At 43.4% G+C, this 26,355-nt stretch overlaps 1 protein-coding gene across 1 annotated transcript in view; it reads right to left on the bottom strand.

Annotated features, from left to right (window-relative positions):
- Nucleotides 1-996: 996 nt before the first annotated feature.
- Nucleotides 997-26,355, bottom strand: part of LOC139575323 (uncharacterized) — a 48,699-nt gene continuing 23,340 nt past the window's right edge. The window contains exons 6-13 of the mRNA XM_071400258.1: nt 18,606-18,646; nt 13,761-13,893; nt 12,945-13,049; nt 2,599-2,774; nt 2,392-2,442; nt 2,059-2,149; nt 1,513-1,524; nt 997-1,101 (exon numbers count right to left, since the gene is read on the bottom strand). Of these exons, the coding sequence (XP_071256359.1) occupies nt 997-1,101; nt 1,513-1,524; nt 2,059-2,149; nt 2,392-2,442; nt 2,599-2,774; nt 12,945-13,049; nt 13,761-13,893; nt 18,606-18,646 (714 nt within the window). The remainder of the gene's footprint in view (nt 1,102-1,512; nt 1,525-2,058; nt 2,150-2,391; nt 2,443-2,598; nt 2,775-12,944; nt 13,050-13,760; nt 13,894-18,605; nt 18,647-26,355) is intronic.

Genomic DNA, 26,355 nt, shown 5'->3' with positions numbered 1-26,355 from the left:
TTATCTTAGATTAATTTTGACTATTTTGACAAATTGTACTGGCTACGGCGTCAAACAGTAATATTGCAGCTTTTTTCTCATTTTTCAAGCAAAGGAATTTTAAGGGAGTCTGCGAGCACAGACTTTCACTTCGCCTAGCTGAATTCGGCTAGGAGCAAACCGAACCTATGTATGCGGACACTTTTATAGTTCGTTACAATATCTGTCAGGCAGATAGTTCCTTGGTGGTTGAAGTTCAATTCAACCAGATACACGTACCTACACTTAACAATAATAAGACCACAGTAAAATACAACAAAATCAAACAACCAAATATTATACTGCAAAATATGTTAAAACATCAATCAAAAATATACAGTATACACAAAAACCCAGAGAATATCCTGCATCAGCCTTAGTTACGTAAAGTGAATTTGGATAGTATTAATTCAGAAAGAATATGAAAGCTACAGCTAAAACTTTGGTCAGAAAATATTTGGTGGCAAGCATAAAATAAAATATTTGAAAGATTAGGAATCATCACCAGAGTTCAGTCCAGACCAGACTTGACCCCTTTAAGGACCAGTACCACCAGGACCTTAGTCAAGAGGACAGTTTGGATCTGACCAGGCCACTGGTTTAAATACAGCTATGTCACCTGGTTCAGTAAATACATTTCCCCCATACAAATCTACTGGATTACTCCAATGCACCATGGTGTAGATTACAGGGGGTGTTGGCCATGTTAACGTGGACACCCCCATAAGCCTGGAAAAGAGAAATTTTGGTTCAATACATTATTTTAGGGGCAACTCCAAGAGTCAATATCAATGTCAAATGGCGCAATGCACTCTGTTGCAGTAAGTCTTCCCCACCACACAGCAGCAGCAGAGGACCACAGCAGGGAGTCTGGAACGGGACAGCGCTTCTGTTTGACATCAGCTTGAGACACAGCACATCAACACACTATCTGTCCACCTGAAGGTGATAGGTGTGTGTGCATGTGTCTGTGTGTACTCACGGCTGCTGTAGGCTGGGTCTGGGGGTCAGTAGAGGGGGAACAAAGGAGGAAGAGCGGACCCCATCCACAGGACTCCCACTCACGGGGCTGCACACTTTACTCTGAATAACAACAAAGGATACACACTGATCAGGAGATATCACACACACACACACACACACACACACACACACACACACACACACACACACACACACACACACACACACACACACAGTAAAAGTAAAGATACCTTTAAAGAAAATGACTAAAGTAAAAGTGAAAGTCCCCCAGTAAAATACCTCTTGAGTAAAAGTCTAAAAGTATTTGGTTTGAAATGTACTTAAGTATCAAGAGTAAGAGTATAAATCATTAAACATTAATTATATTAAGCAAAACATATGTTTTTTGTTTTTTTTACGGATAGCCAGGGGCACAGTTCAACATTCAGACATAATTTACAGACGAAGCATTTGTGTTTAGTGAGTCTGCCTGATCAGAGGCAGTAGGGATGACCAGGGATGTTCTCTTGATAAGTGCGTAAATTAGACAATTTTCCTGTCCTGCTAAGCATTCAAAATGTGACAAGTACTTTTGGTTGTCAGGGAAAATGTAAGGAGTAAAAAGTACATTATTTTCTTTAGGAATGTAGTGGAGTAAAAGTAAAAGTTGTCAAAAAATATAAATAGTTAAATAAAGTACATATACGCCAAAAAACTACTTAAGTAGTACCTTAAAGTATTTTTACTTAAGTACTTTACACCACTGCATATTACCTCAATTACCTCGACTAACCGGTGCCCCCGCACATTGACTCTGTACCGGTACCCCATATATATAGCCTCGTTAAAGTTATTTTACTACAGCTTTTTAATTACATGTTACTTCTATTTTTTATTTATCCATTTTTACTTAACACTTATTTTTCTTAAAACTGCATTGTTGGTTAAGGGCTTGTAAGTAAAATTTGATTTGATCTTACTGCAGGGAGAGAGTGAAAACGAAAATGTGTGTATATGTAACGGCATCTGAGGGGTGTGTAGACTAGTGTGTGTGTGCATGAGTCCCTGAGGTGTGTCGAAATCTTTGAGTTTTCTCTCGTAGAACTGGAATGCCTGGACCACCAGACGCACTACCTCCTGACTTCCCCCCTCCCCCCATATCTCTGGTCTGGAGGGAGGGAAGAGAGAGAGAGATCTGGAGACAGAAAGAGATAGAGATGGAGGAAGGGAGAGGAAAGGGAGAGGGGAGAGAGAGGGAGAGTGGAGAGAGCGGGAGAGCGAGAGGAAGAGAGAGAGAGAGAGAGGTTGTCTTCCATTCTATAATGACATGTTCTCAGAATCACAAATAGACATCAGGTGTCTATAATCTATGTGACGGTAAATGATCATGAAGGGAAGTGGTAAACCAACCTCCGGGGTTTCTCTCTGAGTTTGCGGAACAACTCCTTGGCCTTCCCCTCACTGTGGCCCGAAAGAGGTGAGAACAGAGAATGAACATTTACAGTATTAGCTCACTAAAGGCCAAGTATCAGCTGACACGATGAAACTGGTTAGATGTATTTATAGATCTTGCTCTGAGTTAACTGGACTGTTGAGATGTTTCTGTCTGTCTCTTACAGTGTGTCCAGGGCCTCTCCACTCATCCACAGTTGTCTCTTGAGCTCCACAATGTCTGTCTGGAGGAGCATCATCTCCTCTCGCGTCACTGGGCAGCTCACGGCTGGGTTTCTCTTTGTAGTCCATAATAGTTTGCAAGCCCTGCCACATTCGACGGGCGTCAACAGCCGGTTTAGTAGGATTCAATCTTAGTCCTGTATTGACGCTTTGCCTGTTTGATGGTTTGTCGGAGGGCATAGCGGGATTTCTTATAAGTATCCAGATTAGCTTCTTGATCCTTGAAAGCGGCAGTTCTAACCTTTAGCTCAGTGCGGATGTTGACTGTAATCCATGGCATCTGGTTGGGATATGGTCACTGTGGGGGGGGACGGGGACGTCGATCCACTTATTGATGAAGCCGGTGACTGAGGTGGTATACTCCTCAATGCCATTGTATGAATCCCGGAACATATTCCAGTCTCTGCTTGCAAAACAGTCCTATAGTGTAGCATCCGCGTCATCTGTCCACTTCCGTATTGAGCGAGTCACTGGTACTTCCTGCTTTAGTTTTTGCTTGTAAGCAGGAATCAGGAGGATAGAATTATGGTCAGATTTTCCAAATGAAGGGCGAGGGAGAGCTTTGTATGCGTCTCTGTGTGTGGAGTAAAGGTGGTCTAGATTTTTTCCCCCTCTGGTTGCACATATGACATGCTGGTAGAAATTACGTAAAATGGATTTAAGTTTGCCTGCATTAAAGTCCCCGGCCACTAGGTGCGCCGCTTCCGGATGAGCATTTTCTTGTTTGCTTATGGCCTTATACAGATCTTTGAGTGCGGTCTTAGTGCCAGCATCGGTTTGTGGTGGTAAATGGACGGCTACGAAAAATATACATGAAAACTCTCTTGGTAGATAGTGTGTTCTACAGCTTATCATGAGGTACTCTACCTCAGGCGAGCAATACCTCAATACTTACTTCCTTAATATTAGACATCGCGCACCAGTTGTTATTGACATATAGACACACACCACCACCCCTCGTCTTACCGGATGTAGGTGTTCTGTCCTGCCGATGCATAGAAAACCCAGCCAATTGTATATTATCCGTGTCGTCAATCAGCCACGACTTGGTGAAACAAGATATTACAAGATATTATTTTTAATGTCCCGTTGGAAGGATAGTCTCGAACGGAGCTCATCCAGTTTATTCTCCAGTGATTGCATGTTGGTCAATAGAACGGATGGTAGAGGCGGGTTACCCACTCGCCGGTGAATTCTCACAAGGCCCCCGAATCTGCTCCCCTTGTATCTCCATCTCTTCTTCATGCGAATGACGGAAATCAGGGCCTGGTCCAGGAGAAACAGTATATCTGTCATGCCCTGATCTGTTTCACCTGTCCTTGTGCTTGTCTCCACCCCCTCCAGGTGTCGCTTATTATCCCTGGTGTATTTATCCCCTGTGTTTCCTGTCTTTCTGTGCCAGTTCGTCTTGTTTGTCAAGCCAAACAGCGTTTTTGTGTCTCAACTCCTGCTTTTCCCAGTCTCCCTTTTCTCACCCTCCTGGTTTTGACCCTTGCCTGTCCTGACTCTGAGCCCACCTGCCTGACCACTCTGCCTGCCCCTGACCTAGAGCCTGCCTATCTGTAACGAACTTCTACTTCTTCCTCCTCCTCTGACGAGGAGGAGCATGGATCAGAGAACCAATTTGCAGCGTGGTAGTTAGACATATTATTTATTTACAAAAAACAGACGAAGACGAAAAAACTCTTGAACAAAATACAAAACAACAAACGAAGTAGACAGACCTGGACTACGAACTTACATGTAACGAAGAACGCAGGAACAGGTACAAACTACAAACAAACTAACGAACGATACAGTCCCGTATGGTGCAACAAACACAGACACAGGAGACAACCACCCACAACAAACAATGTGAAACCACCTACCTTAATATGGCTCTCAATCAGAGGAAACGTAAACCACCTGCCTCTAATTGAGAACCATATCAGGTCACCCCTAAACCAACATAGAAACACATAACATAGACTGCCCACCCAAACTCACGCCCTGACCGACTAACACATACAAAAATAACAGAAAACAGGTCAGGAACGTGACACTATCGTCTTGTACCGTTTGGACTCTGACCTGGTTACTGAACCCCTGCCTGTCCTGACCTCGAGCCTGCCTATCGCCTGGTACTGTTTGGACTCTGACCTGGTTTATGAACTCTCTCCTGTACCCGACCTGCCTTTTGCCTACTCCTTTTGTTATAAACAATATTGGAGCTCAACCATCTGCCTCCTGTGTCTGTATTTGGGTCTCGCCTGGTGCCCTTATAATATCCTTCACGTCAGACTCATTAAAGAAAGAATCTTCATCCAGTTTGAGGTGAGTAATCTCTGTTCTGATATCCAGAAGCTCTTTTCGGGCATAAGAGACGGTAGCAGCAACATTACGTACAAAATAAGTTACAAACAATGCAAAAAAACGCACAGAATAGCACAATTGGTTAGGAGTCCGTAAAATGGCGGCCATCCCTGCGGCGCCATTATACACAGTGTATAACAACATGCTCACATATTCACATATAGAGAGTAGAGGCAGTTGCTTTAAGTTTAATTCTAGAGGAGAGAGAGAGAGAGAGAGAAAGAGAGAGAAAGAGATGGCCCATTTTCATGATTATTTTTCAGTTTTCTTAGCATTAGTGTTTGCATGTACTCACGGACAAAGCGTATATTTTCTGGCATTGTGGATGGGGTGAACTGTGGCTCATAGATGCAGGAGGAACGGTCAAACAGAAACACCAGAGAAAGGTCTGCCCACCTCCCGTCTATCTCCTGAGAGAGAGAGAAAGAGAGAGAGAGAAAGAGAGAGAGAGAGAGAAAGAGAGAGAGAGAGAGAGAGAAAGAGAGAGAGAGAGAGAGAGAGAGAGAGAGAGAGAGAGAGAGAGAGAGAGAGAGAGAAAGAGAGTGTAACGGCAGTCCTCCTCCTCTTCATCTGAAGAGGAGGAGTATTGAGGGAACCAAGGCGCAGCGTAGTGAAATGACATACTTTATTAACAAAAACACGAACTTGACTAAACTAACAAAACAAATAAACGGTGTAGACAGATCTGAACGACGGACTCACATAAATCACGAGAACGCAACGAACAGGGAAAAAGCCTACACATAAAAAACACTGAACAAACAAACCGAAACCAGTCCCGTGTGGCGTAACGACATACACAAACACAGGAGACAATCACCCACAAACAAACAGTGAGAATGCCCTACCTAAATATGACTCTTGATTAGAGGAAAACGCAAACCACCTGCCTCTAATCAAGAGCCATACCAGGCAAACCAAAACCAACATAGAAACAGAAAACATAGAATGCCCACCCAACCTCACGTCCTGACCAACTAACACACAAAAACTAACATAAATAGGTCAGGAACGTGACAGTACCCCCCCCACAAGGTGCGAACTCCGGACGCACCAGCACAAAAAATAGGGGAGGGTCTGGGTGGGCATCTAACCACGGTGGTGGCTCAGGCTCCGGGCGCGGTTCCCACCCCACCATAATCCATCCTAACTTCCTCCCTCCAAGAATGTCCACCCTCTTTTGACCCCCACAAAATCCCCTTAACAACATATCTAATAAGGACAACACCGGGACAGAGAGATAAATCAAGACAGAGGGATAGATAAGAATATAGAAGTAGATAAAGATAGAGAGGGAGATCAGGATAGAGGGGCAACTCCGGACTGAAAGGCAGCTCCGGACAGAGAGACAGCTCTGGACTGATGGGCAGTTTTGGGTATCTAGCCTTTTCAGGCTGAAGGTCAGCTCATGGCTGACTGACGAATCTCGACGCTCATGGCTGGCTGACGGCTCTCGACGCTCATGGCAGGCTGACGGCTCTCGACGCTCATGGCAGGCTGACGGCTCTCGACGCTCATGGCAGGCTGACGGCTCTCGACGCTCATGGCAGGCTGACGGCTCTCGACGCTCATGGCGCTCTGACGGCTCTGGCTGCTCATGGCGCTCTGACGGCTCTGGCTGCTCATGGCGCTCTGACGGCTCTGGCTGCTCATGGCGCTCTGACGGCTCTGGCTGCTCATGGCGCTCTGGCGGCTCTGGCTGCTCATGGCTCGCTGGCGGCTCTGGCTGCTCATGGCTCGCTGGCGGCTCTGGCAGATCCTGTCTGGTTGGCGGCTCTGGCAGATCCTGTCTGGTTGGCGGCTCTGGCAGATCCTGTCTGGTTGGCGGCTCTGGCAGATCCTGTCTGGTTGGCGGCTCTGGCAGATCCTGTCTGGTTGGCGGCTCTGGCAGATCCTGTCTGGTTGGCGGCTCTGGCGGATCCTGTCTGGCTGACGGCTCTAGCGGCTCCTGTCTGGCTGATGGCTCTAGCGGCTCCTGTCTGGCTGACGGCTCTGTAGGCTCATGGCAGACGGGCGGCTTTGCAGGCTCATGGCAGACGGGCGGCTTTGCAGGCTCCTGGCAGACGGATGGCTCAGACGGCGCTGGGGAGACGGATGGCTCAGATGGCGCTGGGGAGACGGATGGCTCAGATGGCGCTGGGGAGACGGATGGCTCAGATGGCGCTGGGGAGACGGATGGCTCAGATGGCGCTGGGGAGACGGATGGCTCTGGCCGGATATGGCGCACTGTAGACCTGGTGCGTGGTGCCGGAACTGGAGGCACCGGGCTAAGGATAAGCACCTTCCTACTAGTGCGGGGAGCAGGAACAGGGCACACTGTATTCTCAAAGCCTACTCTACCCCTGATGCGTGGTACCGGCACTGGTGACGCCGGGCTGAGGACAAGCACATCAGGATTAGTAGGGGGAGAATATACAGTGTGTACAGGGCTCTGGAGACGCACTGGTAGCTTAGTGCGTGGGGCCGGAACTGGAGGCACCGAACTGGATACACGCACTATAGGGAGAGTGCGTGGAGGAGGAACAGGGCTCAGGATACGCACTGGTAGCCTAGTGCGTAGTGTAGACACTGTAGGTACTAGGCTGGGGCGGGGAGGTGGTGCCGGAAATACCGGACCGTGGAGGCGTACTGGCTCTCTTGAGCATTGAGCCTGCCCAACCTTACCTGGTTGAATGCTCCCGGTCGCCCGACCAGTGCGGGGAGGTGGAATAACCCGCACCGGGCTGTGTAGGCGAACCGGGGAAACCATGCGTAAGGCAGGTGCCATGTATGCCGGCCCGAGGAGACGCACTGGAGACCAGACGCGTTGAGCCGGCCTCATGACACCTGGCTCAATACTCAATCTAGCCCTACCAGTGCGGGGAGGTGGAATAACCCACACTGGGCTATGCACTCGTACAGGAGACACCGTGCGCTCTACTGCGTAACACGGCGCCTGCCCGTACTCCCGCTCTCCACGGTAAGCCTGGGAAGTGGGCGCAGGTCTCCTACCTGCCCTTGGCCCACTATCTCCTAGCCCCCCCCCAAGAAATTTTTGGGAATTACTCACGGGCTTTTTTGGCTTCCGTGCCAGACGCGTTCCCTCATAGCTCCGGTTCCTCTCCCCGGTAGCCTCTGCTCTCCTCCGTGCCTCCAGCTCAGCTTTGGGACGGCGATTTTCTCCTGCCTTAGCCCAGGGACCTTCTCCATTCATTATTTGCTCCCATGTCCAGAAATCCTTTCTCTCCTGTCCCTTACTCTGTTTAGTTTCCCTTTGCCGCTTGGTCTTAGCTTGGTGGGTGATTCTGTAACGGCAGTCCTCCTCCTCTTCATCTGAAGAGGAGGAGTATTGAGGGAACCAAGGCGCAGCGTAGTGAAATGACATACTTTATTAACAAAAACACGAACTTGACTAAACTAACAAAACAAATAAACGGTGTAGACAGATCTGAACGACGGACTCACATAAATCACGAGAACGCAACGAACAGGGAAAAAGCCTACACATAAAAAACACTGAACAAACAAACCGAAACCAGTCCCGTGTGGCGTAACGACATACACAAACACAGGAGACAATCACCCACAAACAAACAGTGAGAATGCCCTACCTAAATATGACTCTTGATTAGAGGAAAACGCAAACCACCTGCCTCTAATCAAGAGCCATACCAGGCAAACCAAAACCAACATAGAAACAGAAAACATAGAATGCCCACCCAACCTCACGTCCTGACCAACTAACACACAAAAACTAACATAAATAGGTCAGGAACGTGACAGAGAGAGAGAGAGAGAGAGAGAGAAAGAGAGAGAAATAGAGTGACGATCCGTGAAGACTTCTCTGAACTTTCTTATTAGACTTTACCAATGCAATATCATGACTGCTCTATATGAAACACATTTTGATTGGATTATAGATTAGGTATAACATCAGATAGATTAGTGTAGTCGATGGCACACTGCTCCGCCTCTCTCTGTGGTTGCAGGGCTAGTCCCTCCTCCAATAGTAGCTCTTGATCGGTTGGAGAGATGTTGGTCTCACACATGATTTGTTGCTGCAGATCAGCCACACTCTCATTGGCCTAGACAGAGTAGGTGAAGATCTTAGCAGACACCATGTTCAATACTTGAACCACCTAGAGGGCTCCCGAGTGGCGCAGCGGTCTAAGGCACTGCATCTCAGTGCTAGAGGCATCAATACAGACCCTGGTGCGATTCCAGGCTGTATCACAACCGGCCGAGATTGGTAGTCCCATAGGGCGGCACACAATTGGCCCAGCGTCGTCCAAGTTAGGGTTTGGCCGGGGTAAGCCGTCATTGTAAATAAGAATTTGTTCTTAACTGACTTGCCTAGTTAAATAAAAATAAATAAATAAATAGAGAGAAAGAGAGAATAAACAAAACCAATCCTTCTATTACAACCGAGTGTCTTGCCAACCAAGGGTCATGTGAGAGAGATTTGTATTGAATTAAAGACAGAGAATGGATCTGAACGTGTGTGTCTGTGTAGTTTACCTTTTGCTCCAATATAGTCACAAGCTGAGAGAAGCAGTCGGAGGTGGTCTGGGGGTCTGCCTCTCTCCTGGGGAGCCCACCTCACCTCAGCTGCAGCCAGCCTTCTAGACGCACCCAGCAACAGACTACAACACAAATGCAAACCCCAATTATCAAATTACTTATCTTATGTTTTCTTCAATTGAAAGTTCTTTAGTGGCCAGGAGAAATGTCCCCAGGTGGCGATGTAGCGACTCACGTGTTAAGGTTGTTGGGCTGGGGCAGGTGATCTCCCCTGTCAGGTCCTCATAAACCACAATGTCATGATCCTGCTTCAACTTCAACTTATTGTGCCTGAGAGAGGGAACGAGAAAGAGAGAGAGAGAAAAAGAGGAGAGAAAGAGAGGAGAGAGACAAAGAGGAGAGAGAGAAAGAGGAGAGAGAGAGAAATAGGAGAGAGAAAGAGAGGAGAGAGAGAGAGGGCAGATCATTTGTATAATAACTATAATGTTGAAATATATTCACAGGCATTCATGTATGCACATACACAGACACACACACACTGCAAGCTTGGCAATGCCAGTCCTTTCAACACTGGCCACAGAGGCCCTTGTGGGCAGTACACACATTTTCCCTCATTGTTCAGTTCTTAATAGACTTTGATAGCGTGTTGAAATATAATAATATTATAACATGAGTCTGGCGTGTGGCCTATCATAACCAAACATCCTACCCTCTAGGAATAACATTCAACAGGTTTATTTTATTGTAGCTCAAGATTTTAAACAACAGGAAAAAGAAACAATGGGTATGTGTGTGTTTCTAACAGGTGCAAGAACTATACGAGGGTTAGCTGAAGGGTGAGAACGGACATAAAACTGGTTTATTTTCCCCAAAAAGAAAAACAGTGAAAAAATGTACTTGACAAAGAGGAAGCTATAAGAGCTAAAATAACAGAGAGGGAAAGTGAGATCAGTTGTATCCACAAAGCATCTCAGAATGGATCAACTCATAAAAGTTTATCTCAGCTGTGAATTCTATAGCACGCTTTAGATAACAACGGTGAATGTGACTGTTGCAATGGTAAAACGTTTGTATCATCATATATCATTTTCAGCTGACACGATCACTTTGCCTTGTCTTAATTATTGCCTAATATGTTGGCATGCATAACCTTCTTTTTTTATACCAATTCCAATGGTTATGAAAAGCAGAATTATTAGTATGTTTACATGTACACTAATAATTCGATATTAAACTAGCTATGGCAGAAGGTCGAGTATGGCATTAGTCATGTAAACACATTACTCTGTTTATCTTTATCGACGGAAGGTCATAATCGAAGTAAGCATACGCCGATTAAAACATCTTGTTTTCTGAGCAATCTTTCAAATTATTAGGACATGTAAACAGTTTAATCGTAAAAACTGAAAGTATACATCTTAAAAATACTTTTCACATCAAAACATTAATAAATACATTTGCAAAAATGTCTAAAAACCTGTTTTTGCTTTGTCACTATGGGGTATTGTGTGTAGATTGATGGGGGGAAAAACGATGTAATCCATTTTAGAATAAGGCTGTAACGTAACAAAATGTGGAAAAAGTTGTGGTCTTAATACTTTCCCGAATGCACTGTAAATAGTCTTCGAAAAAATAACACGTTCACTGTGGTAGAATGCTCTTTTGATTGATGATTTTCTGCATTTATCAAAGTCCCATCAATAGTCTGATTTCAGATGTGTTCTGTTAAAACCTGTTTTACATGCAAAGCATGTAAACGTTTTTAATGGACTATTATATTAACCTAACTATCCACAATAATCACATTATTGTGTGCATGTAACCATGCTCAATATTACTGTTATATCTACACACCTGTCACCAGTGGTGTAAAGTACTTAAGTAAAACATATTTTAAAGTACTACTTAAGGCATTTTTGGGGATATCTGTACTTAACTTTTTATATTTCTGACAGCTTTTGCTTTTACTTCACTGTAATGTATTCCTAAAGAAAATAATGTACTTTTTACTGAATACATTATCTCTGACACCCAAAAGAACGTGTTACATTTCGAATGCTTAGCAGGACAGGAAAATTGTCAAATTCACACACTTATCAAGAAAACATCCCTGGTCTTCCCTACTGCCTCTGATCTGGCGGTGCAATGGGAAGCAAGTTCAGGGAGTGAGTTTTAATAAATAGAAGACACAATGAACACGAACCACAAACAACGCACCGACATGAAAACAGAGTCAATAACACCTGAGGAAAAAATCAAGGGGAGTGACAGATATAGGGAAGATAATCAAGGAGGTGATTGAGTCCAGGTGAGTGTCATGAGGCGCTGGTGCGCGAGACGATGGTGACAGGTGTGCGGGATAATCAGCAGCCTGATGATCTAGAGGCTGCAGAGGGAGTATACGTGACAGGCGGACTCACTAAACACACATGCTTCATGTGTAAATGGTGTCTGAGTGTTGGAGTGTGCCCTTGGCTATCCGTAAATTTAAAAAACAAGAAAATGATGCTGTCTGGTTTGCTTAATATAAGGAATTTGAAATGATTTAAACTTCCACTTGTACTTTTGTTACTTCAGTATATTTTAGCAATTACATTTACTTTGGATACTTAAGTATATTTAAAACCAAATACTTTACTCAAGTAATATTGTACTAGGTGACTTTCACTTGAGTCATTTTCTATTAAGTTATCTTTATTTTTACTCAAGTATGACAATTGGGTACTTTTTCCACCACTGCTCATCGCTTTGGCACAATAGGCATCAAGTCACTTGCCGAGAATGTTGCATACAACGATTGAAAGGTCTATCATTTTCATTGAACACAATCAAGTTTAACATAAGCCACAGATGCCTTCAATTGCACAATTTATAGGCATGCCCAATTTAGGCATATTTTTTAACAACGTTAAGTTATGCTCCAAATGAATAACTTGAAATAACATAATGTAGGTAATTGAATAATCTAAAGAAAAACATGTTTACTTATTAGCCTTGTGGTTATTAGTATTTAGGCAACTCATGTGAACTAGGCCTCATGTGAAATCATTGTCAAAGGCGCAAGAGATACTGTTGCATGTAGGTCTAGATTATTCATGGATTGATCATATAAAACATTACTTTAATAACTCCAAAGCAATTGCATGTGGCTCAGGAACCACTGACTCGCTGCATTTTTATTTTATTAAGACACCTGCTGGTAACTCTTAACTGGTTAGGACAGTTCATGAGGTCTCCTAAATATCAGTCGACTAGGTGTGACTTACAGTATGACAGAGGCTTAACATAGCTTTTATTTGAACCCATAAGAGTAGGAGTGAAATGTCTATTCTCAGCACTTAAAACCAATTTTCTACTCCGAGACGCTTTGTGGATACGGGCCCAGTACAACCAGAGAGAGATACACAAATAGAAAAGATAGGAGTAGTGTTCGCCACAGTATCACCACACACTAGGTATTGCAGTGTTCCGACGAATGAGGTACACAAACTGTTCTGGTCCAGCTCCTTGGCATAGCCCAGATCTATGATCTTATGTATCAACTACAGAGAGAGGGAGAGAAAACAGGATAATGATTTATTACACTATATGGAGTATTCTTAGTATTTTCTAAGAAATTACATAGCAAAACAGTAACTACACATAACATACAATTAACTACTAAATATCAAATCTACTTTGGGGCTCTACTGCCTTTAAGAACCCCTTCATTTAATAGTTCTACGGCCCCTGCCTCTCAATGCAAGCACTGAACTCCAAGCACACACCTTCACCAGGAGGGCATATAGTATTGCTGTTCGCCGATGAGTGAAACATTTCACAATAAACATTTTTACGGTCAATTTAATCCAGACAGAAATATGTGTGTTTTGTGCTGTACCCTCAATGTAATGTTGTAAAACAATACAAGGGCATACAGAAACACATAAACACAGCAAGAACTTGTTTTAATATGTCTGTCTGGCCTTCGTTACATAACTCTATTTGTGTCCATGCAAACCTATTTAAGAGTTTAGGGATGGATGGTATATTGCATCATTGACAAGATGGGGACATATTGGGCAAGGTAGGAACTATTACAGAGGGTGGGAGTCTGTCTGCATTGGTGTTTGCAGTGTTTGTGCTTCTGTGATTATCCAGGTATTGTCTGTGTGATTCAAAATCATGTTAGCTTGTTGAGCTAAAGCATCAGAATTTGTCAGGGAGCAGGAGTGCAAAGTCTTCAATTCCTAAAATCACACAGGGAGACCCACTCTCTTCTCTCCCTGCTGGAGGACGATGTTCTCTAGCTTCAGATCTCTGTGGATGATCCTGTTCTTATGGAGGTAAGTCAGTGTATAGGCTAGGGGGGCTAGAGAGCGAGAGACAGAAGTCTGGAAAAATATCCTCTGTGTACAACGTAAAACAACAAATAATGCATGCAGAGCAGAATTAGGCCGATATCCGATAATTATGAAAAATTCAGGTAAGAAATGTTAAATTCTACAACCACCTAAAAGGAAGCGATTCCCAAACCTTCCATAACAAAGCCATCACCTACAGAGAAATTAACCTGGAGAGGAGCCCCCTAAGCAAGCTGGTCCTGGGGTTCTGTTCACAAACACAAATAGACCCCACAGAGCCCCAGGACAGCTACACAATTAGAACCAACCAAACCATGAGAAACTAAAAAGATAATTACTTGACACATTGAAAATAATTTACAAAAAAAACAGAGCAAACTAGAATGCTATTTGGTCCTAAACAGAGAGTACACAGTGGCAGAATACCTGACCACCGTGACTGACCCAAAATTAAGGAAATATTTGACTATGTACAGACTCAGTGAGCATAGCCTTGTTATTGAGAAAGGCTGCCGAAGGCAGACCTGGCTCTCAAGAGAGGACAGGCTATGTACACACTGACCACAAAATGAGGTGGAAACTGAGCTGCACTTCCTAACCTCCTGCCAAATGTATGACCATAATAGAGACACATATTTCCCTCAGATTACACAGACCCACAAAGAATTCAAAAACAAATCCAATTTTGATAAACTCCCATATCTATTGGGTGAAATACCAGTGTGCAATCACAGCAGCAAGATTTGTAACCTGTTGTGCCTCTGTGTCTTTGTGTCTTTGTGTGTGTGTGTGTGTGTGTGTGTGTGTGTGTGTGTGTGTGTGTGTGTGTGTGTGTGTGTGTGTGTGTGTGTGTGTGTGTGTGTGTGTGTGTGTGTGTGTGTGTGTGTGTGTGTGTGTGTGTGTGTGTGTGTGTTAGGGCCCAGAGGGTGGTACAGTGTAAAACGCTCATCAGCAGGAAGTTCCCAACCAAAGGTCACCAGGGAGACAGGAAGATTAATCATTTGTGTCTCTCTCTCTGTGTGTGTGTGTTTGTGCATGTTTCCGTGTGTGTGTGTTACAGGTTGAGTATGGTGTGAGTGCATGTTTAGCATGTCTGCATTTCAAGTGTTTTCACTTGTCTGTCTGTGCCTGCTCTCAGAGATGTGAGATGTATGAATTAACATATGGATTCCTGAGCATGTTTGTGTTTGTATATTTACGTGTGTTTCCTGTGAGTGAATATGGTGTGAGTGTATGTTCTGTACATTTCCATGTGAGTGTTCGGGTGTAGAAGTCTGTACACAGTCTTTCAAATCTGTGTGCATACCGGAGGGCGAGATGATATATGATTTGGTGTGTGTTGGATAATGTGTGCCTATGAATATCAGGAAGTTTGTGGTTAGTTTCTAGAGACTTGCAGCTTCATATTTAGTATTGTCAAGTCTGGTACACAGGGTGATGGAAAATAATTGTATCAAAGTGTGGATAAATTAAACTGAAGTGAAACACAGTTCACCTAATGTCGAGCATCTAAACAGGCCCACTCAATAATGACTATGAAAAACAATAAAAATGTATGTGTGGCCCCTCTTCTCCAGGCCTCTCTTCACTATGTAATATACATGTAACAACATAGTAATTTTCAAGACGCTATTATCCAAAGCAAGTACCTTACAGTAAACACATACGCTATATATACAAAGGTATGTGGACACCCCTTCAAATGAGTGGATTCGGCTATTTCAGCCACACCCGTTGCTGACAGGTGTATAAAATCAAGCACACAGCCATGCAATCTCCATAGACTAACATTGGCAGTAGAATGGCCCGTACTGAAGAGCTCAGTGACTTTCAACATGGCACCGTCATAGGATGTCACCTTTCCAACAAGTCAGTTCGTCAAATTTCTGCCCTGCTAGAGCTGCCCCGGTCAACTGTAAGTGCTGCTGTTATCGTGAAGTGGAAACGTCTAGGAGCAACAACGGCTCAGCCATGAAATGGTAGGCCACACAAGCTCATAGAACGGGACCGCTGAGTGCTGCAGCTCGTAGCGCGTAAAAATCGTCTGTCCTCGGTTGCAACACTCACTACCGAGTTTGAAACGGCCTCTGGAAGCAACGTCAACACAAGAACTGTTCGTCGGGAGCTTCATGAAATGCGTTTCCATGGCCGAGCAGCCGCACACAAGCCTAAGATCACCATGCGAAATGCCAAGTGTTGGCTGGAGTGGTGTAAAGCTCGCCCCCATTGGACTTTGGAGCAGTGGAAAAGCGTTCTCTGGAGTGATGAATCACGCTTCACTATCTTGTCAGTCCAACAGACAAATCTGGGTTTGGCGGATGGCAGGAGAATGCTACCTGCCCGAATGCATAGCGCCAACTGTAAAGTTTGGTGGAGGAGGTATAATGGTCTGGGGCTGTTTTTCATGGTTCGGGCCCCTTAGTTCCAGTGAAGGGAAACGTTAACGCTACTGTAGCGTACTTCCAACCTTGTGGCAACAGTTTGGGGAAGGCTCTTTCCTGTTTCAGCATGACAATGCCCCCGTGCACAAAGTGAGGTCCATACATAAATGGTTTGTTGAGATCGGTGTGGAAGAACTTGACTGGTCTGCACAGAGCCCTGACCTCAACCCCATCGAACACCTTTGGGATGAATTGGAATTCCGACTGCGAGCCAGGCCTAATCGCCCAACACTAGTGCCCGACCTCACTAATGCTCTTGTGGCTGCAGCAATAATCCAACATCTAGTGGAAAGCCTTCCCAGAGGAGTGGAGGCTATTATAGCAGCAAAGGGGGGGAACCAACTCTATATTAATGCCCTTGATTTTGGAATGAGATGTGACGAGCAGGTGTCCACATTCTTTTGGTCATGTAGTGTGTATTCAGTACATGTGGCCTGAGCAGGAATCAAACTCAGGGCTGTGGGTTAGGGCCATTGATGATGTCACTCTAAAGGTCAGACTGACAGATGTGTGTATGTGTGACACAGACGGGCTCGCCCATTTACTCCATCCAACAGGAAGTTGATCACACATTAACTTCCGCCTCTCAGGCAGTGACTCTGTGATGTCTCCCTCAGGAATGTGGAACTTGGCCAAACTGCTGGCATATGACACAGACACCATACTGCAGGTGGCAGCTACACAACATCAAGAACTTTGAGAACTCATGGAAAACACTGTGTAAATGGAATCCACTAGAGATACTGACATACAGTACCAGTGAAAAGTTTGGACACAACTACTCATTCAAGTACTATTTTCTACATTGTAGAATAATAGTGAAGACATCAAAACTATGAAATAACACATATGGAATCATGTAGCAACCAAAAAAGTGTTAAACAAATCAAAATATATTTTATATTTGAGATTCTTCAAATAGCCACCCTTTGCCTTGATGACAGCTTTATACACTCTTGGCATTCTCTCAACCAGCTTCATGAGGTAGTCACCTGTAATGCTTTTCAATTAGCAGGTGTGCCTTGTTAAATGTTAATTTGTGGAATTTCTTTACTTCTTAATGTGTTTGAACCATTTGTGTTGTGACAAGTTAGGGGTGGTATACAGAAGATAGCACTATTTGGTAAAAGACCAAGTCCATATTATGGCAAGAACAGCTCAAGTAAGCAAAGAGAAACGACAGTCCATCATTACTTTAAGACATGAAGGTCAGTCAATCTGGAAAACTTCAAGAACTTAGAAAGTTTCTTCAAGTGCAGTCACAAAAACCATTAAGCGCTATGATGAAACTGGCTCTCATGAGGACCACCACAGGAAAGGAAGACCAAGAGTTACCTCTGCTGCAGAGGATAAATTCATTAGAGTTACTAGCCTCAGAAATTGCAGCCCAAATAAATGCTTCACAGAGCTCAAGTAACAGACACATCTCAACTTAAACTGTTCAGAGGAGATTGTGTGAATCAGGCCTTCATGGTTGAATTGCTGCAAAGAAACCACTACTAAAGGACAACAATAATAAGAAGAGACTTGCTTGGGCCAAGAAACATGAGCAATGGACATTAAACCGGTGGAAATGTGTCCTTTGGTCTGATTTTTAGTTCTTTGTGAGATGCAGAATAGGTGACCGGATAATCTCTGCATGTGTGGTTCCCACCGTGAAGCATGGAGGAGATGTGAGGTTTTCGGGTGCTTTGCTGGTGACACTGTAGGTAATTTATTTAGAATTCAAGGCACACTTAACCAGCATGGCTACCACAGCATTCTGCAGCGATACGCCATCCCATCTGGTTTGCACTTAGTAGGATTATCATTTGTTTTTCAACAGGACAATGACCCAAAACACACCTCCAGGCTGTGTACGGGCTATTTGACCAAGAAGGAGAGTGATGGAGTGCTGCATCAAAATAACCTGGCGTCCACAATCACCCGACCTCAACCCAATTGAGATGATTTGGGATGAGTTGGACCGCAGAGTGAAGGAAAAGCAGTCAACAAGTGCTCAGCATATGTGGGAACTCCTTCAAGACTGTTGGAAAAGCATTCCTCATGAAGCTGGTTAAGAGAATGCCAAGAGTGTGGAAAGCTGTCTTCAAGGCCAAGGGTGTCTACTTTGAAGAATCAAAAAAATATTTTGATTTGTTTAAACACTTTTTTGGTTACTACATGATTCCATGTGTTATTTCATAGTTTTGATGGCTTCACTATTATTCTACAATGTAGAAAATAGTAAAAATAAAGAAAAACCCTTGACGGAGTAGGTGTGTCCAAACTTTTGACTGGTACTGTATGTCCAGTAGCAGAATAAGGATGGAACCCACGATTCATTCCACAGCAGTTCTCCAACAGGTTCAGATACTGGAGACACACAAACACACACACGAGAAACATGAACAGTAGAAGGCTGAGTGTTTATTCGCCACATGCAGAGGATAACAGGTATGAAGTTAAGACCCAGATGCAGACAACGTTGAATTAACAATGGTTTAATAATCCAACAGGGGGAGGCAATAGACAGGTCAAGGCAGGCAGGGGTCAGTAAACCAGAGGTGGGGCAACGGTACCGGACGGCAGGCAGGCTCAGGGTAGGCAGAGGTCAATAATTCAGAGGTGGGGCAAAGGTACAGGACGGCAGGCAGGCTCAGGCAGAGTTGTCAGGCAGGCGGGCTCAGAGTCAAGACAGGCAAGGGTCAAAACCAGGAGGGTGAGAAAAGAGAGACTGGGAAAAGCAGGCGCTGAGACAAAAACTGCTGGTTGACTTAACAAACAAGACGAACTGGCAACAGACCAACAGAGAACGCAGGTATAAATACACAGGGGACAATGGGGAAGATGGGCGACACCTGGAGGCGGGTGGAGACAATCACAAAGACAGGTGAAATAGATCAGGGTATGACAGAGGATGGAACAGATGTAAAACAGTACAGTGAAATTCTTACTTGAGAGCTCTTTCTCAACAATGTAGCGATAATAATAATATAAGTAATAGAAAATATTATTTAAAAAATATAGATGCGAGCAGCAATGAACGGGGTTCACAGGATGATAGAAAGGACACAAGATCAGTTGCATAACAAAGCAAGCACTCTATGAAGTTTAGACTAGTGCCAGGGGCGAAAATCTGATATCAACCTTGGAGGGGACAATTACATTACATTTTCTCAAGAGCAATTCCTGAGGGGGACACCAAAAGTAGTGCTGTAACACATAGTATACATTGTTATATGTTAAATGTATATTGAGGAACCATAATTCCTACAACTGGATAATTGATAGGTACAGTAGTTAACTGAAGGGTTTTCCCAACTTGTTCAAATGTTTAAATCATTATAATTCTACTAATAATAATAGTTATAGCAGTGCTCCTTACCAGTCCAGTATGTATGCAGGTATTCGTACTTACAACCAGCAATATCAAGAAAGGTCAGTAGGTGACAATGGTACTGTACACTGTATGGGTGTAGTTTTCATAAATACAATGAACATGGTGTGATCACATCTAAAAGAATCTCCATTGAGAACCATCACAAAGTTGGTCTCCGTATTGAATTGACCTTTTAATTTGACTTTTTCTGATACATTTATATAGTCATTAAATATGTGCACCTGGCCTGAGTCTACTACAATATCTTTGCAAGAACAAAAAGCTTAAAATAAGTACAGTTCTAAAAGCAAAATAACTACTTCAATGAAAAACCCAAATAAATCAAACAAAATATCCTTCAGTCAGTGTCTCAACTCTTCAAACAGCAGCTATGGACAAGTATGTCGCACAAAGTATGCTATTTTAAATAAAATAACATGAAATAAATAATTTGTAAGTGTACTGAAAACTACTAAACAAAAGAAAAAATATCAATTACACCAGGGGTTCTCAAACAGGGGTCCATGGACTAATTGCAAGGGGTCCGTGAAATAAAAAAGTGTAATGAATGTAGTCAGTACCACAAGGTTTCCAGTAAGTTTACATATAATATAGAGGGGGTGGAGGTCCCTGAGGACCGTTCAAAACCTTGCCTGCCTTGCCTCAAAATATGCAGGGGTTCCAGTACACCAAAAAGGTTGAGAACCACTGCTATACACACTACTGAACAAAAGAACCGAGCATATGTTTGCGGGTTTCCTCAACAACACATCAGTTGCCACTTTCGCAATGCCCTCGCCTGTTGTCTCCGACACCCTGTATAGCCCAATAAACTCCTTGTGAGGGACATGGTCATGGTCAACATAACGCAGACAGACATTCTCCTGTTCAGCACCAGAGACATCTTGAGTACCATCAACAATTAATGAAAATTGTACAATCGGAAGAGACCTAATCTCAGCTGCAATGCCTCGAATGACTATTGGCCATGATGTTCAGAATTTCATTCTGTGCTTTGGGGCCTGTGTACATTGTGGTACGCTCTGTTAACCACTTCAGTAAAATGGGATCATCCTCTTCTGCCCTAAGTTTCAAAAGCTGGTATAAATTCCCACTGTCATCCGTGTGGCCTCTAAAGGCTTGTCCCTGTCTTTCTACATGCCGCACCGAACTAACAATTTTCATCAAGCAATGCCTTGCGTCCTCCTGCTGTTTACCCCACGCGCTGGATAACTGGACACTGATTGGATTTAGCTGGTGTGCTGTTACAATTACAAAGTGGCGGTGGGTTTGGCAGTTTTGATGTGCTGTGAATTTTTCAATGGCTTTTCTCCAGTTCCTAAATCCTGCACTAAAGAAGGCAGCATCTGCTCTTTGGCCAAAAGATGGCTGGCTTGAAAACCCTTGGCTCCAGTGAAAACACAACACTCCTTTTACTGATGGATTATAATGTAGCCAGGGGAAATCGCGAAACCATCTCTCTTGAAACGTCAACACTGTTGGCAAGAGTTTGCGGTTCTATAAATTGTGGGTGTGGCTGATATGGTTTTGTGCCATCACTGAGGTAACTGGACAATGCTGTGCCACTGTCCCCTATACTGGTGCTGCTGGCAACAAGGGTGACACTTGGTCCTGCCGTGGCTGTGACACTGTCCTCTGAAGTCTCTCTCCCTGGCTCTTTCCCTTTCATCACCCTAACTGACTCACAGTCTGTCTCCTAGAAAAGAAATAAGGTGTTTGCCGTACTCCTAACTACCGGTACCCAAAACTACACAATTAATCACAACAGCAATACCATTGCCTTAAACAAATCTTAGTTTAGTCACCAGTTTAAGTTGAGAGTGGGGGTATCCATGGCATTTTCCAATTATGTCCCTATTTTACAAGTCAAAAAAATTGAGAACCTTTCATAATGTTGCCAAACAAAGACTCAACAAACTTACCTGAGACTCCCTGTCTCTGCCAATCTGTCCCTGCATATCTGTCCCCAGCTCTGCTGTCTGTGTGCCATCTGTTGCCTGCTCTGCCTAATGACATCATTGTGAAACATTCCCATTAGCATTTCACTTCTTTCTTATGAACATTTTATCAACTAGTCTTTGAGATATTAGGCTACTAGAGTTCTTACTATGCGTTTTGGTGTACTGACAAATACTCTGATGTCCGTCTTCTTACTTTTTTCTGCCATTTTTCTACCTGGCTGGCTGGCCTAGCTGCACACACACACATTTACACAACACATGCTGCAACCTTTTGTAATTTTAATAGTTTGTTTCATATTGGCTGGCTTCCAACAATAGCTGAATTTGTAAAGCTAGCGAGCACCAATTCCGTTTCTGTGTGTTTGCTATAATCTTTGCTACCTGGTTAAATAAAGGTGAAATAAAAATAAATAAAAAAAGTTCACTAGCGACAATTTATCTTTTGCAACGAGACCATTATATATATTTAAGACAATGGTAGAAGAGAGTGTAGTTCTGTTCTGTTCAGTTTGGACTTCAGTTTATCGCTAACCTTATCACAGGGACGTCGAAGCACTACAGCTGCATGCTGATCTTGGATTAAACTGACGATAGCAAAGATTCCATCTTTGACGACGCCACATAAATGGAATAGGTACTAGCTAGCTTGATAGTTAATGTTTGCTTTAGTTTGCGCGCTAGCTCTGCAAATTCAGCTAGTGTGCGAACCCTGCCAACATAAAAATAAATAAATAACATTGCTATGGACCTGCTATGGATTGACTGGATTAACCTCACGTCAGTTACGTACATGTCCCTTTCGGACAGTAGATACGAACCCTCTATTACCTTGCCAGCTAAAGAACTGGCAGTGGATCAAACCATTGTGAGGCAAAGGGCGGGGGGGGTCGCAATCTTTTGAAACTTAAAAACGCGCTATTAAGTGTCTATAACCAGCACAAGTGCTTTCATTGCGTATTATTAATATTATTGAAATTACATAGTTATGTTTACAGTGATATATTGGGGGGGACAAATCATATTTTTCCCAAGATGGGGGGGTCGTGTCCCCCCCGTCCCCCCTGGGATTTCCGCCTATGACTAGTGCTGTAGGTTGGTTTTCTTTGAATGCAGCAGGTAATCATTCTTAAAGTAATCCCTAATGTATTGAGTGTATATACCAATTCTGTGTATATCTAAAATGTATGTTAAGATATGTGAAATATTTTCAGCGTTAGTGTATTGGTATATCGCTGTCATCTTTGAATTCTGGGACTTTATTTTGTTGAAATCTGTTTGTGTAATGACTTAAATCTCAGTTGGTACACTCCACATTAGCATTTGGAAATACTTCAATACACTCTCACAGCTGTAATAAACTGACTGTGCACGTGGCAGGACTTCCTGTTAAAACATTTCCTGAATAAATGATCGACTTTTAACTACATTCAGACCACATTATAGGGCAACAACATGCGATTATACAGACATACTAATCACAATATTTCCCATTGTTTTAATTAAAATCTAACATTAATCTGCATGAGATAAAGTCCACTTGATCAATAGTTATTGCTATAGTATCCTATGGTGCCACTGGTGACATCAATAGTGCCACCAACTGGTCTGGTGAAGCCATCTAAGGTTGCAGTGACTTTATATTCACACAGCTTCTAAGAAAATATACATTCCAAATTTCATGGCCCCATGCCCATCGGTTCAGTTCTCATAGCCCTGGTGTGATATCAAACCAAATCAAATATTATTTGTCACATGCGCCGAATACAGTTGTAGACCTTACCGTGAAATGCTTACTTACAAGCCCTTAACCAACATTGCAGTTCAAGAAATAGAGTTAATAAAATATTTACTAAACAAACTAAAGTTTAAAAAAATCTAATCAATCACAAAGTAACACAATGTGTGTGTGTGGGGGGGGGGGGGTCAATCAGGAAGTCCAGGACCCAGTTGCCGAGGGAGAAGTTTAGTCCCAGGGTCCTTAGTGATGAGCTTTGTGGGCACTATGGTGTTGAACGCTGAGCTGTAGTCAATGAACAGCATTCTCACATAGGTGTTCCTTTTGTCCAGGTGGGAAAGGGCAGTGTGGAGTGCGATTGAGATTGTGTCATCTGTGAATCTGTTGGGGCGGTATGCGAATTGGACTGGGTCTCTGGCATAATGGTGTTGATGTGAGCCATGACCAGCCTTTCAAAGCACTTCATTGCTACCGACGTGAGTGCTACGAGGCGGTAACAATTTAGGCAGGTTACCTTTCCTTTCTTGGGCACAGGGACTATGGTAGTCTTTGACACATGTAGGTATTACAGACTCGGCCAGGGAGAGGTTGAAAATGTCAGTGAAGACACTTGCCAGTTGGTCCGCGCATGCCTTGAGTACACGTCCTGGTAATCCGTCTGGCCCCGCGGCTTTGTGAATGTTGACCTGTTTAAAGGTCTTGCTGACATCGGCTACGGACAGCGTGATCGCACAGTCATCCGGAACAGCTGGTGCTCTCACACGTTAGTAGTAGGATTCAATCTTAGCCTGTAATCCATGGCTTCTGGTTGGGAAATGTATTTACGGTCACGTGGGGACGACGTCGTCGATGCACTTATTGATGAAGCCGGTGACTGAGGTGGTATACTCCTTAAACTTCTTAGTGCCAGGGGTTCCGACAACATTCCGCTGAAAAGGCAGCGCAGGAAATAAAAAAATATTTTTTTGAAATATGTAACTTTCACACATTAACAAGTGCAATACACCAAATGAAAGATAAACTTCTTGTTAATCTACCCATCGTGTCCGATTTCAAAAAGGCTTTACAGCGAAAGCACAACATATCATTATATTAGGTCAGAGCCAAGTCACAAAAACACACACAGCCATTTTCCCAGCCAAAGATAGGAGTTACAAAAAGCAGAAATAGAGATAAAATGAATCACTAACCTTTGATTATCTTCATCAGATGACACTCATAGGACATCATGTTACACAATACATGTATGTTTTGTTCGATAAAGTGCATATTTATATCCAAAAATCGCAGTTTACATTGGCGCGTTACGTTCAGTAATGTTTTGCTTACAAAACATCCAGTGATTTTGCAGAGAGCCACATCAATTCACAGGAATACTCATAATAAACATTGATAAAAGATATCAGTGTTATTCACAGAATTAAAGATAGACTTCTCCTTAATGCAACCGCTGTGTCAGATTTCAAAACAACTTTACGGAAAAAGCATACCATGCAATAATCTGAGCATAGAGCTCAGATGACAAAATCAGGCAAAGAAATATCCGACATGTTGGAGTCAATATTAGTCAGAAATAGCATTATAAATATTCACTTACCTTTGATGATCTTCATCAGAATGCACTCCCAGGAATCCCAGTTCCTGGGACAAAGTCAAAGTCCAAAAGTTTCCCGTTACAGACCGTAGAAACATTTCAAACAATGTATAGAATCAATCTTTAGGATGTTTTTACCATAAATCTTCAATAATGTTACAACCGGAGAAATCCTTTGTCTATAGAAAAGCCATGGAATGAGAGCTACCACTCACGTGAACAGGCGTCAGAGTTTGTGGCACTCTGCCAGACCACTCACTCAAAGAGCACTTATGAGCACCTCCTTTACAGTAGAATCCTCAAACAAGTTTCTAAAGATGGTTGACATCTATTGGAAGCCTTAGGAAGTGCACAATGACCCCATAGACACTGTGTATTCGATAGGCCAAGCTTTCAAAAACTACAAACTTCAGATTTCCCACTTCCGGGTTGGATTTTTCTCAGGTTTTCGCCTGCCATATGAGTTCTGTTATACTCACAGACATCATTCAAACAGTTTTAGAAACGTCAGAGTGTTTTCTATCCAATACTACTGATAATATGCATATATTAGCATCTGGGACTGAGTAGGAGGCAGTTTACTCTGGGCACGCTTTTCATCCAAAAGTGAAAATGCTGCCCCCTATCCCAAACAGGTTAATGCCATTGGATGAATCCAGGAACATATTCCAGTCTGTGCTAGCAAAACAGTCTTGTAGCATAGCATCCGCATCATCTGGCCATTTCCGTGTTTAGCGTGTCACTGGTACTTCCTGCTTTAGTTTTTGCTTGTAAGCAGGAATCAGGAGGATATAATTATGGTCAGATTTGCCAAATGGAGGGTGAGGGAGAGCTTTGTATGCATCTCTGTGTGTGGAGTAAAGGTGGTCTAGAGATATTTTTCCTCTGGTTGCACATATGACATGCTGGTAGAGATGACGTAAAATGGATTTAAGTTTGCCTGCATTAAAGTCCCCGGCCACTAGGAGAACCGCTTCTGGATGAGCATTTTCTTGTTTGCTTATGGCCTAATACAGCTCCTTGAGTGCGGTCTTTGTGGTGGTAAATAGACGGTTACGAATAATATAGATGAGAACTCTCTTGGTAGATAGTGTGTTCTACAGCTTATCATGAGGTATTCTACCTCAGGCGAGCAATACCTCGAGACTTCATTAATATTAGACATCGCGCACCAGCAGTTATTGACAAATAGACACACTTCCCCGCCCCTTGCCTTACCAGACGTAGCTGCTCTGTCCTGCCGAAACACGGAGAAGCCAGCCAGCTCTATATTATCCGTCATTTAGCCAAGTCTTGGTGAAACATAAGATATTACAGTTTTTAATGTCCCATTAGTAGTATAGCCTTGATCGTAGATCGTCTTACAAGGCACCCCGTCCTCCTTCCCCTTTT

Source organism: Salvelinus alpinus, chromosome 5, assembly GCF_045679555.1.
Source record: "Salvelinus alpinus chromosome 5, SLU_Salpinus.1, whole genome shotgun sequence".
Taxonomy (NCBI): domain Eukaryota; kingdom Metazoa; phylum Chordata; class Actinopteri; order Salmoniformes; family Salmonidae; genus Salvelinus; species Salvelinus alpinus.
This window is presented reverse-complemented; position numbering and strand designations above follow the sequence as displayed.